At 48.9% G+C, this 13,436-nt stretch overlaps 3 protein-coding genes across 3 annotated transcripts; all 3 read right to left on the reverse strand.

Annotated features, from left to right (window-relative positions):
• Nucleotides 1-1,240: 1,240 nt before the first annotated feature.
• On the reverse strand, nucleotides 1,241-3,428 carry CC84DRAFT_1161622 (HET-domain-containing protein). The gene has a single exon (XM_018177789.1). It carries the CDS (start codon nucleotides 3,300-3,302, stop codon nucleotides 1,512-1,514), a length of 1,791 nt encoding a protein of 596 aa, XP_018041130.1. The 5' UTR covers nucleotides 3,303-3,428; the 3' UTR covers nucleotides 1,241-1,511.
• Nucleotides 3,429-3,590: 162 nt separating this feature from the next.
• On the reverse strand, nucleotides 3,591-4,742 carry CC84DRAFT_1161623 (uncharacterized protein). The gene is made up of 2 exons (XM_018177790.1): nucleotides 4,112-4,742; nucleotides 3,591-4,012 (listed from the first exon to the last, which is right to left on the reverse strand). Exons 1-2 carry the CDS (start codon nucleotides 4,482-4,484, stop codon nucleotides 3,858-3,860), a joined length of 528 nt encoding a protein of 175 aa, XP_018041131.1. The 5' UTR covers nucleotides 4,485-4,742; the 3' UTR covers nucleotides 3,591-3,857.
• Nucleotides 4,743-6,139: 1,397 nt separating this feature from the next.
• On the reverse strand, nucleotides 6,140-7,262 carry CC84DRAFT_493246 (uncharacterized protein). The gene has a single exon (XM_018186515.1). The coding sequence runs from the start codon at nucleotides 7,166-7,168 to the stop codon at nucleotides 6,557-6,559; it is 612 nt and encodes a 203-aa protein (XP_018041132.1). The 5' UTR covers nucleotides 7,169-7,262; the 3' UTR covers nucleotides 6,140-6,556.
• Nucleotides 7,263-13,436: the final 6,174 nt, after the last annotated feature.

Below are 13,436 nucleotides of genomic sequence, written 5' to 3' on the forward strand. Positions count from 1 at the left end.
GGCTGGTAGCTTCGAAGCTCACAGGAACGAGACCAACCACAAAATCCCTTTGGGACAAACACACACCACCAAATGTTCAGTCCGCACCGACAGCCACATTTTAAGGCCTCCCTTACAGCTGCATACTCCCTTCCACCGGCGCATATTCTGGCAACAGCGACATTCATCACAGCTCGTACTACTGCACACAAGGTTTCCCTTGTAACACCCTAAGAAAAATCACAAGATTCACTCGGTACCTCGCCATCCTATACATGCAATTGCTACAGGAAGCGAAAGTCTTTAAGGGTAACTATCCTGTTTACTAGTGTTAAGGATGGTTCTAAGTGCGCAAGTACGTTAGGCTATATAGGCCACCATACGTTCCTGTCACACCAATCATGCCGCAGGACTTATAAATCTACTTTTTGGACGCATCTCTTCGGTAACATGAGCCGTATCAGTCATACATCATAGTGTTACACTATCCAACGGCTTCCTGGCATACGTTTAGCGACAGGAATGTACTTTTCGCCGCTATTGAGGTACATCACAAGAGGTCGTACAAACATAATCTAGACCACAGTATCGCCCAAAGTGTTCTGAAGATGCACAGAAAGGCTACTACTAGATTCGAATATCGATTATCACCAAACCGATAAGCAGCGACGGATTTGATAAAATCCGTGCTAAAATAGATTTAACGTTAGGGTTCGAGCGCTCTAGGATTATGTCACGGTAACCCCAGGCTACCTGACAAGCATGGATATACTGCTGACAGTAGTATATCTCAGAGGTATCGCGCGCTGGCAGCTAGCCAATAGAACAGAATACGGGTGACCCGTCTGCTAGTTGATTGGCCGAATCATGGCGCTAGCTACCCTTGGTAAGGGCACGCGACGAAGCGAGATGATAGATCCACGTTGGCTAAGGGGAAGAGGTCCTTTTCTCCTTATCCAACGTCTTGTACCTACACGTAGATACCGAACGCAGTAATATCAGTCTGGCCTACCAGACCGCAGACGTCTCTACTCGTTACTCTCGTGAAATCCTACATATAGCTTATATACGCATATAGGACTTACTCCATTACTATATTTATATTTTTAAACTAGTGAGCTTGGTGATCTATAAGAGCCGCGGAGATGGAGTCTTGGGCCCTAATTGCTGGCCGCTATGCTGTGTATACGTCGCTGGCAACGGGCTGGATTTGGGGACGACGATTTGTGCGGAGGCAAGCTATCTTAACGACTATATTGACGACGTATACAATACCAACTACTCAATTGGGAAATTAGCAGCTAAAGATAAAAATACACCAAGGCGAACAAGCCGACCAAGCCGACCAAGCCTCAACTCCAACTAAGCCTATCAAGCCAAGCCTCAACACCAAACAACTCCATCAGGCCAAGCCGGAGCTGTTGGCTTGTTCCGGTAATACCGAGCCTAGTGTTACCACTGTAGCATTAAGATTCTCCTAAGATACAGCAGGTCGCACCATGCACGCACAGGTTTTGGCAAGACCCCTCAAATTAATACCAAGGTGCTCCAGAAGCTGATGATGCAGATGCAGATGCAGATGCAGATGCAGATGCTGAAGAGGTGCTTCGTCCGTAATGAATCCGTGGATCATCCCTCTTTGGTGGCTCAGGCACACCAAACCTCGGACCTCGATTGAAACTCGCATCCTCTGGCGATGAAGAAACCTCGATTCTGACTTTTATTGAAGGAGACAGAGTTGTAGAGACGTGCGCCAAAACCGTGTAGTTGTGACGGTAGTCTCTATGAATGATCGAGACGGCTCGATCCTCTCTCTCCCCTGGCCGCAGCACAGAGAGACTGAAAGCGTCCCCCAAAGGACCATATTGGTCAATCTCGTTGAATGGATCGATGAATTCGGGCGGCTTTGAACTGCTCTGGAGACCTGTCTGAGCATAAAGACTGAGGCGGAAGTCCGGTCCGCTGGTCAAATCGCAAACCACGAGGAACCCCGTAGTTTGCTCAGTGGTTGTTCCCCACTGCGACGAAGCCCTCGATGTGATAGAAAAACGGACAAAGCCGTCAAAGTTTGAAAGTGCGCCTATGGAGAAGTACCGCTCATGCATATTCCAGTAAGTTTCAGGAACGGCTCTGAAGTCGTGTAGCATGTAATTCTGCGTGGTTGAGGGAAACTCGAAGATGATCTTTCTGCAGTCCTTCTCCTTCGCCAGAGAGTCCCCGATTTCCTCATCTGCAGTTGATGCAAGGAAAAGAGGACGAAGAACCCGCACTGATGGAACCATCCCTCCCAGAGCAGTTTCGTGCGGCAGGTATCGAAAGTAAGTGTCCAGGGCTCGTTGCAGATAGATGCCCAATCGTTGCGATGGACCAGTTGATAAACTCTCATCATAGCAATGCAAGTCCATAATATATTTGCCATTAGACTCGAACTTGACAGGCGTCCGAATCTTCACTCCACGGTTGGTTAGATTTATTTCGTCCCGAAACCGGAATTGGTCATCACTTAGCTCGACAAATCCGCAGTGAAGAAATTCGGCTGGAGATTCCGCAAGAATGCCTCGATGCTTCTTTGAATCATCTCTAGCCTTCCACGCAAAGATGGAGAGGTCTGTGGTTTTGGATAGAATCGCTTCTTGCAACCGGATGAACGCCTTTAGTTCTTCGCCGTAGATCATGGGTATGTTGACATCAAAGATGCCTAAGAGGCAATATGCCTTATCTTCGACACGCGTAGTCTCTCGCGCAGCTGCCCATGACATGCGTTTCGCCAGGGATATGGACGAGAGTGATTTTTGGCCGTCCAATACCCATCGACTGATTCCAGTAATCGACTCGATCATGACTGCAAGATCAGACTTGGTCCCTACGAAATTCCAGCTCTCATCGACGAATACGAGATTGGTCGGCGCAACGAGCTCTTGCAAAGTCCAGCCCCTGGTCCACCATCTGCATTTCTGCAGAACTGATAACTCCACACTGTTGTCGCTGGCTGGCAGATCGAAGAGGAATGCAAAGCAAACAGTAGCATTCTTATACCAGCGGAACATTGAATTGATACATTCGGACAGCTCGGCGCTAGAAGATTTGTCGATGCAGCAAGTGTCTATCCAGATATACTCAAGACCATGGTCTTGTGTCTTTAAGCAAGCCGAGAGGATCTTAGCATATCCAACACGTGTTTGCGCAGTCGAAATATCTTTCATACAGTCGAAAGTCACTTCTTCGTCAGCCCAGGTGTGCGACAAGATAGCGTAGGGAATACTCTCTGGAATGGGATCAGGAAACACCTCGAGCTCGAGGGTGAAGGCGTTGAGAAGCCTCATCTTATCCTGGGGCGGGAGACACGATACTACAATTCGGAGATTCAGCAGAAAGGGAGTATAAAAACAGTAGAATTCGTACGACAACCTTCTTGAGGATTCGGAAGGCTCCTTTTACCTTATAAGTGCTGTAGTTAGACTTGAAAAACACAGTGGATAACTTGGTGAACTCTATTGATGCTTCACCAATGCTGCGCCACCACACTCGCTCAAGCTTCGCCACCACACTCGCTAAGCTTCGCCTCCACCACCTGAGCATCCACTGTCCAAATGCTCCGCCAATACGATGCACGTCGCTCGTTGACTCAGCCCACGAAATAAAGAAGACGGCGGAACTCCGAATGAGTGCAACTCTACACTAGAATTGCTCCTACTTTGCAGGACCATTGTGTCTCTGAACAGGACCTTCCTCCGAGACTTCCGAAGTCCAGGCAAAACTGTTCAGCCGCAGTCAAGCCAGGGCTAACTTTTGGGACATGATTAATTGCGGAAAAGGTGATGAATATAAGTTAGACTTCGCAGCTTGGGTCCCTCCCCCAAGGTGCAATCCGATTGTGGCTAAAGGCTGTGCTCGGAACCTGTTGGCGTCCGCCCGTTACAAGCGGAAACGATGCCTAAGGTCCTGCACGACGTCACGAGGCACACAGTGTAACGAGATACTTTCCTTATATATACGTCGACAATCATGGTAAAGCGCAGATACATGCTCGTTACTAACGAATTTAGTACACTATGTCTGTACATGCACCCCTGGGCCAGTTTGTAACCGGATCGCTGCAGGGCTGGCAAATACTCGTCGAGCTGCGACGTACGTTTCTGGCGCTTGTGTCCCTTCTTGCCCGTGAGAAGGTGGTCGTCCACGAGCATTGTGCGGAGTCTCCGCTCGTCGCTGGCATACGCACCAGGCACCTTGCGCGTGCGCGGGACCTCCGGGAGCTCGTCGAGGTCGCCGTCGTCGAGTTTCTCGGCCGCCAAATATTGTTTATATACGTCCCGAATCGATTTCTCCGCTGCTTTATGCCATACGGGGTGAGCCTTCCACTGAGTCTTGAACCATGAGAGGCGTACGCTGGGGCGTATGGCCGTCGCCACGCAATAGAGGCTCGGTGTATGGTCGTCTGGCAACATCAGCTTTGTGAAATATGTGATCAACTTTTCGAGGGCGAGATTTACGCCAGAGACCATATAATCCCTCTGCTAGAAGCTCTCGATTTGATAGACGCTCCGCTCGTCGCTGCCGCTGAGAAATGCACATATTTCTTGTATATTGACCACTGTCTGCCACAGTGAGCCGAAACCGTTGGCAGAGGCGTTGCCTTCCAGCGAATTCGAATTTTCATAGAAGATCTACAAGACCTCAGCCATGACGCGGATCTCGTCCCACTCGTCGTCCGTCAAACTGTCGACTGTACGATTATATTTCCCATCCGTGGTGGAGCTGTCGGCGCGGGCGAGCTTGAAAAAACGTCGGATGCTATCGCGAAGATCGAGGCAGCGGAGCAACATGAGATAGACGCTGTGCCACCGGATCCCGCCGTCCATTATCAAATTAAGTGTGGAGAAGCTGAAGAGCTTGTCCCTATCAAGCACGTCTCGCTGAATTGTCTGAAAAGCTCGTCGACGTTTGTGGGAGTTGCAGATCGAGTGGACGAAGTTGTGGAGCTTGCCGACGGCACCGCGGGCCCGGAACATCACATATTGATCCTCAGGCGACGCCTTTGCCAGCTCTGCTTCGAAGTTGCTCACGCCGCTGCCGTATATAAGTGCTTTCGACAGGAGGTTGATTGTATGGCCTGCACAACGTATGCGAAGATTGCTGGCGATGTGGAGGTCTTCTGGGGTGATATCGTCGAGCTCGCGGAGGACGGTCGTGCCATTGTTGGCGGCATTGTCACCCACAAAACAGTGGAGTTTTTTGACGAAATCGAACTCGCTGACGACGGTAAGGGTAATCTGAGCCTTCGCAGCGCCCGTATAATCACAGAAAAGAGGCCGAAAGGCGATAAGTAGGTCGCGTTGATGGTGGAGAGAATCTACAGAAGCTGCAGGGCAGCGATGCGGGACTTGGTGTTGTGCCAGAGATACGCTAAAGCGTGTAAATCCGATTATCTCCGGTCGGCCCGGCGTTGTTCCGGTTGAAAACACCGACTTACCGACGAAGTGAGCGACAACTCCAAGAAAGTCCATATTGTTCGGCGACGTCCAAATATCGCAACTCACGCTTGTTTTACTTTCTGATTCGGCCAAAAGCTTCAGAATCCCCAGCTTCCTCTCCGCCAGGCGCATCCCCACGTATTTTGACAGTGTGGTGTGGCTTGCCGGCAGGCGCGCAGCAACGGTGTTCGGTTCCATGTAAGTAACGTTGAGCCCCTCGTTGTCGGATGAACACACATCGAGAAGCTCAAATCGTTAACAACCACCCCGTCCACGTACGCAAGTTGCAATTGCTCCTCCTGCCAATCGTGATGGGAGACAGAGCTCGACGACCCAGCGGCGACGACGGCGGCATGTTCCCCTGGGGTCTGCGGCTGTAATACCTCAGCGATTGGCATAACGCCGGTGTCCGGATCTACGCGGTGCAACTTCTTGAGATGCCTTTTGATATGAGCTGTACTATCGACCGTCCAGCAACTCGGGACTCTACGCTCAATATGGCATTGCTGGCAGAGAAACAGCGTTGTCTTTGTACCGTCATCCTCGACGTACTCAAGCTCTGCACCATATCGCCAGACGGATGCCACCGACCGCTTGCCGAGTAACTGTGACTTGCCTTTGACCTTATATCCGACGCGCGCTGCGACGAGCAGACGCTTGCCATCCCACAGGCGGCTCCACTCAATAGGAAATTGGGATCCCATTGTCTTCAGGCTGCCAGGAAAGTCTTGCGTTAGCTGGGCGGATTCCACTTCGGATGGAGAGTCATCCGAGCTCTCAAAGCTCTCCGCCATCGCCATGACGGCTGCCGTACGCGACCCGGCATGGTGATAGCTGTCAGATGCCGACTGGGTCGAGTGGGTCGAGTGGGAGGCCTACGAGGCCTGTGAGCGAGTAATAAATTGATCCATGACAATATACGCTCACGGCTGGCGATGAGAAACAGGAGAAGGCAAGTCGACGAGAAAACCCAGAGTTTTTTCTCCTATAAGAACGTTGCATAAGGTACTATACGACGACGCCACCCGTAGCATAAGACCGGCAGAACGCACTACAAGATTCCACCAATAAACTCAGAAACCCCATACAAAATCCACCGAACATTATATCGAACAGCCGAACGTTCGGCTCAAAAGATGCGTTCGTTCGGAGCCCTGTACGGGTCGATATGCCTGTACGTTCGTTCGAGCCAAAACACCCAAAATCGCCGTTCGGATCAATTGTTCGGAGCGAACGTTCTGTTCGTTGGCAGCGCTGTCTGCAGATGCAACCTGAGAGAGGAGGGGGACTGCGTTGTTCCTTGGTTCCGGCTCCTGATCGGAAGTAGAGATCATGGGGGCTTCTGTAGGACTCGCCTCAGATAGCTCAGGCCCCAAGGCCGAAGCCAGGGCCTGATCCATTCCTTGGTCCATTTCTTGGGCGGAGCTTTCTCCCATCTGCGAAGCGATGAGGGCTACAGAATGCTCTAGAAGGCATGATTCTGTAGCCTGGCTGGCACATTCACTGCCTTGGCTTCCGTCAATGGCCTCCCTATTGCATAGTAAATCTGTCTCTTGCATCTCCGCAGGGTCGGTTTCGGGCCAAGCTGTCTCCCCACTATTCGAATCAACATCTCCTTCAGCATCCACGAGAGGGTCAGGGCTCAGTATCTCCCTAGTCGAGATGTTTGGCAGCATCAACACAAAGCGTTGTGAGCCACTTTGCCATCGTAACATCCCCCACTGTTGGTAGAAAAACACTGTTCGTCGACAAATAAGCGAGGTACCTATCTTCAAGTAGTTCAATCTCTATCCACACGTCTTAATACTATGCTAGCACTCTTGAGTTTCGTGCTCTAGCTATTTCTACACACTTTGAAGTGGTTTTGTCTAAGAACTACGCACCCTTACAGCGTTCTTGCCTATCTTACGAAAAGCCTTGTATCATGCTAAAAGCAATAAACCCTCGTTATAGAATTTATCAGACTCTACCCAGCTGGGAATATATAAGTGAAAGGGCTTGAGAGTTAGAATACTATTGCGATAGCAGGAAGCCATCAGGAGTCCTGTAGATTCTAATGCACCCGGATTCGTGCACGACCGCTACCCCTTGTCGGTAATTTCATCTTCCCTACGAGTGTCATCGGAGGAGTTTGTCAGTTTGACGAGGCAGAAGTGACGAACCCTCAAGGCGTGTGGAACTTTCTAGAAGTAGCCGTCTCACTATGAACTCGATCTAGACTCGCAGCGCGGCCAACAGTCCGTACTACGGCTGGTGAGACCTAGCTACGGTTACGTTACGGTTGTAGGCAATTACTATACGGACGTTACGGCAGAGACATAAGTATAGTACTATTAATAAGCTGTACTGTAGAGTTATATGGCGAACTTTATACACAATTTTCCTAAATAGGAAGGATGCCTGTAGAGAGGTCTGTGAGCGACAACTCCTAGAAAGTCCACATTATTTGACAACGTCTAGATATCTGTACTTATACTTATCCAGCTCACTAAGAAGTATAGGAGCTCCCTTACTATGTCCTTCCTCTCCGCAATCGCTGATTTTATGTATCTAGAAAGTGTGGAGTGGCTTACTGGTAGCGCGCGCGCAGCAGATTAGGCCAATTCTATATTATTAAGCCTCTCGTGTTGGCCGCTGTCACCACCCAGAAGCTTAGATTATGGAGTATTGCCCAGTTAACGTACGCCTTTAAGAGCTCTACTTCTTGCCATGGTGAGTGAGTAATACCTAGCTGAGCTCTAGGCGTGGCAGCAGCCTTCTGGAACAGATCCGATAGCATGCCAATAGCTGGTGGCATTAAACTAGTACCTAGATTAATATTACACACCTTCGTGATGTGGTTAAAAATATGAGTGGTGCCAGATCTAATATTATAAAGGCAGTTTAGTGTACGACTTATATGGTATTTTTTTTATAGAAAGAACACCTTCTTACTTACGCCGTTATTATCTAGGTAAATAAGCTCTACTCTATATTACTATATCATTGAGGCTTTGCGGCCTCATATAGCCATTAACTTATAGAGTATGGGGTAACTAAGCCGTCCACTAGTAAGCTTCGTCTATTTATGCCATAGGTTGTTCCAATTAATATCCAGCTCCCTACCTAAACTGCAGCCTTTGAGATGCTCGTAAGAAGACTGGCCTAACGATGACAAGGACGACACTCGTGAGGAGCTGGCTAATGGAAGCGCTCGGCGAGCGGCAAAGGCATAATGCAGTATTAGAGTTGATGGCAACACTTAGGACCTATGCGTACTCCTATGTGCTCTGTAAGCCCATTCATTGACTCAGCATGATAGTAATGGCAATAGAGATAATTAAGCTAGTTATTGTATAAGAAACATAGCGAAAAGTCAGATAGGAGTCATAGTTCCATATATGTGCGATATGGGTACATCCTACACCCACCTAAAGCAGCCTAAATATGCCATATCTAACGCCACTCACGCCTTTTTTCTAATTAGGTAATATACGGCCGTATTACGGCCTCATTTTCACTATGGTACGACAACTCTATGGACGCGAGATCTCTAAGGTACGGACGGCCAAAAGTTAATTACGGGCCGTATAGTACGGCCAGTAGTACGGACTGTTGGCCGCGCTGATCTAGAGCATGCTCGAAGCTTCGCTATGGCAAACCCATAGGCTATATCATCATCTTGATCCCTTGCTCTCTATGAAACAGAGGGAATAATACAAACATGATAGGAACTAAGAACAGTTCGCTTAGTCCTAACGCTTGTTACCCACAACACTAATATCCAGACTCTTCCATGACTCGTACCAATACCAATCCTATTACTAGAAACTATAAACAGCGACGGTCGATGGTCTAATGGTAGCCATAAGATGCTCTCCGAATTGTTGGTTATCCACATACTATCCGAACTTATGCCTATCCCTTGATAGTCCGAGTTATTGCCGGACCCCCACGGGTCCAACATGGACTTTGAGAACTCGAAGGACCGCCCCGAGTTCGCCGACGAGGCAGGCCGGGATGCGGGGTCCATCTCCGGGCCATCCAATATTAGTCGGCCTGGAACGCCGTCGTCTGTACTTGGCGGCAGCGAGCGCGGATGCCCTGCCAGCAAGGGCAGCGATAGAGACGAGCGTAATGCCGGGGTGACGTACCCTACTAGGTACCACACTACGCCGAGTAAGATGCGCAAGTATAGTCCCAGTCCTAACTCCTGCGCGGCGGGTTTGGGGTCACCAACATGAGTTAGGGAGCGGGAGCGGGATGATGCTACGCGATTGCCTAGTGCACAGCTGATAGGGGCGTATACTCTACTAGTTAGTCCTAATTAGATGGGGCCGAATAAGAAGGAAACCCAGTGTCGAAGACATACCAGGCATACGACAAACTTCCATTACAAAAAGATTTGACCGCGGTCAAGATGGCTTTTCTGGTCTATCTTATTCGTAGTGTGACAAGGATATTGGAGGCGGAATACCACGTGTAGTAGTTGAGTGAGATATTGACTAGTACCTTAGGACAACATGTATTTCTGTACACAGTGAGTCGTGCCAAATAAGGGCCGTTGGGAATGTCTCGCATTCCTCAAAATTGACAACACGATGAATCTCGCATCGGCCAGGCGACGGGTATTAAGGACATATAATACACTTCCCATAGTTATACATGTTCAATAGCTTTATTTACTTTTGCGCCACAGTGTCAATGATTCTTTTCCACGATTTCCTTCGCAAAAGCCGCAAAATCTTTCCTCTAATCCGGCTCGGCGATGTCTTTACAATTGTGACCTGACCTGGCGTGATCGAATGACTTTAAACAGGCATAGGTAAAGCCTAGACCACATTTGATATTACCCGTGAGTCTTGGCTGCAGGAACGATTGGCGCGATCCAGGTGCACTGGACGCGCGATAACAATCAGCGGATATTGGTGTAAAATGATAGGTTAAATCATACAGTAGAAGTAAATATAATCATATTCTAATTAATGATTCAATGGTGGACTGACCATCTTAAAGCTACTCGATCTCCTTGAAATACAATTTATACGGAATTAATTATGATAGCATCAAAGCACGATCACGTCGCAGCATAAGTTGTATCATTACAGCTCATCGAAAAGTTACACAATCACGATGCGAAGAACTGACGATATTGTATGTACTGAAGGCACGTTCTACGCATTTAATACAACCTTCCCGATACCAGATGCTGATATTACTGGGATTGGGGTGAGCGAACTAGTGCCTTCAGATCAGACTCTAAATAATGGGTTTTGTTAGGTTATCGTAGCATTTTCGGCAGCCGCATACATATCCTTCTTCATCAGCATTATCTTCTATCTTCTCGGATGCGTGCCTCGCGAACGCTTGGGCAACTTCGAAAAGCAAATCATTCGAAGACAACCAAGAATCCAATTGATTGAAGCTTTCCAAGAAGGGGTTTTAGTCGTAAGTGAGCAACAATTGGTGACCGCCTTAGGTGTTCTTGGCGCTGCCCTGAGACACATGCAACAGTACACGGTGTTTGAATTCCAAACGGTCATATACCTAGCTTGGATGGCAACCAACATGCACTTATCGACACTAAGCATCCTTCGAGCTTGGTTTCAGAAAAGACCTCGCCTTCGCGCTTTCCGATTGTTCAACATGCTAGCTTTGCTGGTTATGATGTGCATCGCCATATATCCTACGACTGAATACGACTGGGCCGATCACACCGTGTACGACTTGGGATTCTGCTCCAATTCTCACAGCTGTTGGGGTCTCACGGAAAAGGTGGACCTCCACTGGAATGCCGCACGCATACACCACAGGCTCGTGCCGCAAGGCGTTTCTGCTTACGCTATACTCATCATCAGTCATTTATGGCAGTCTGCGATGTTGTTTCCCACGATTCATGACTTCATCCGCAGCCGCGCTCACAAACTGCTTGATGTCTTTCACCGATCGCTTCTACAATCACGACCTATTGCGGCTTCCGAAATATCACTCAAGCAAATCAAGTATCGATTCATCCTTGGGGTTTACTTGTTTGTTCTTGCTATCATTGAAATTTTTGGATCGTGGGCTTTTATCCAATTTCTCGTAGGCACGCACCTTGCTTGGAGCTCCTTTCAGCTTTTTGTTCCGCGGTTTAATCTCCTTCCATCATGCATTGCAACAGAGCTAAACAAGTGGAATTTTGGGCAAATACTACCCATGTTACTTCTAATTTCTCCACTTTATAGTCTTATAACCTACTATCTACGGCATCTTCACTCTGGACCGAGTAGACCTCCAAGTGGTGATGAGGGGAGCATTATCAGTTCGACTAGAAGTGGAGCTGCAAGTGGAGATGGGGATGGAAACACCTCTAACTCTGCTCAAAAGACACTTGACGAGCTTCTCTTCTCGACACTGGCATTCAGATTTATATCTTCCTTACTCTGCATTCTTTGCGTTCTAGGCATTGCTGGTTATTTTGCGTCTGCTGCTTCTGCTCTGCTTACTCATAACAGTACAGCATGGCGAAGCCAAAAATGGAACGAAATAAGTTGGAGGTTATGGCCTGATATAATCGCAACTTTTATCTCCTTAGTCGTGATTTTCTTACTTTCATTAGTGTTCGCATCTTTGAGTTCCCAGTTACAACTCAAGATACATGAATTCAGATAACTAAGAATAGAAGTGTTTCTGGAAAATGTTTTGAGGCGCTCTTACACGTGCACTAAACATCGTTTGATTCATGCCACAGCATGAATGATTCTTCTCGACTATCTCTTTTGCGAAAGTCGCAAAATCTCTCCTTTCATCCACCATCTCCCAGAAATTCGGCTGCGTAAACACAGCCAACGTATTCCTCGCGACCCTTCCACCCGCACCTAAGCCCCGGACGAAATGCGGTACCACCTCGAAGTTTCCCTTTGTGATGATTTCCAGCGCTTTTCACATCCGGAAACCGACGCAGTCGCGCGGGATACCTACTTTCGTAATAGCTCCCGTTCGCGAGTAGATGTACAGTCCCGCCTTTGGAACGGGCGAGTGCTCGAGCTCCGCGAGCGGAGCAAAAGCCAAGCCAGTCTACGCCGGGTGTGCAGCCTCGTCGATGAATATGGCCAATGTTGGGATGGTAAGGCAGCCGTGATCAAGGTGCGTCGCGCACCAGTCATCCTCATTGGCACCTACTTTGGTCACGCCTTCCTGGGGGAATTAGTGCAGCAGATGGGCCTTCGTGCTCACATTCGTTATGAAAGCCCGTCCCCAGGTTAGGGTTAGGCCAGGTCACCCGGAAAAAGTTTTCGCGATCCAGGCACCCAGCGACGCAGCGAGCGCGCGCGATTCCAACGATCTCCTTCCCAAGGCCAGCGAGGGCGTGGCCGCGGTGCCATCGCGGTAGGAAGGGGGAGGAAGGGAGGGGGGAAGGAAGGAGGTTACGCCAATTCTAGGCTAGCGGTAGCTAAGCGAGGCGCTAAACCCTAAGGAAGGTAGCGCACTACCTCTTACCTTTAGCCCTAAAGCCCTCTTCCCCCCCAATCCACCTCCTACTATCTAGCTCCCTCTTCCACCATGATCCTCTACCGCGGTAGCCTTCCGAACCTCTCCCTCCTCTAGAGGTGGAAAAGTGGCTTAGTATCATTATAGTACCCTATAGCACCCTGTTACGAACCGGAAGATAGAAGGGTGAGGCGGGGCGCTTATGAAGGTGCGAGGATGCAGTGGCAGGGTTGCGACGAGACAAAGAGCAGCCAAGCCGCTTAGATAGTAGTTACGTGACCTGCTCAGTTGCTCAGGAGCCCTGAGCAGCCGAGCAGCCAAGATAGGTCATGTGACCTGCTCAGCTGCTTAGGAGCCCTGAGCAGCCGAGCAGACAAGTATATAGGAACTCGAGTATGAACTCTCATACTCGTGTTCAACCTATTTATTAATCTATTATTTGGATTACACTTAGGCTATATTATTGACTCATTATATCCTCCTCTAATACTATCATCTTAATAAAACCCCTTCCCTTCCCTTAGTTGTCTT

The sequence above is a fragment of the Paraphaeosphaeria sporulosa genome (genome assembly GCF_001642045.1).
Source record: "Paraphaeosphaeria sporulosa strain AP3s5-JAC2a unplaced genomic scaffold CC84scaffold_2, whole genome shotgun sequence".
Classification (NCBI taxonomy): Eukaryota; Fungi; Ascomycota; class Dothideomycetes; order Pleosporales; family Didymosphaeriaceae; genus Paraphaeosphaeria; species Paraphaeosphaeria sporulosa.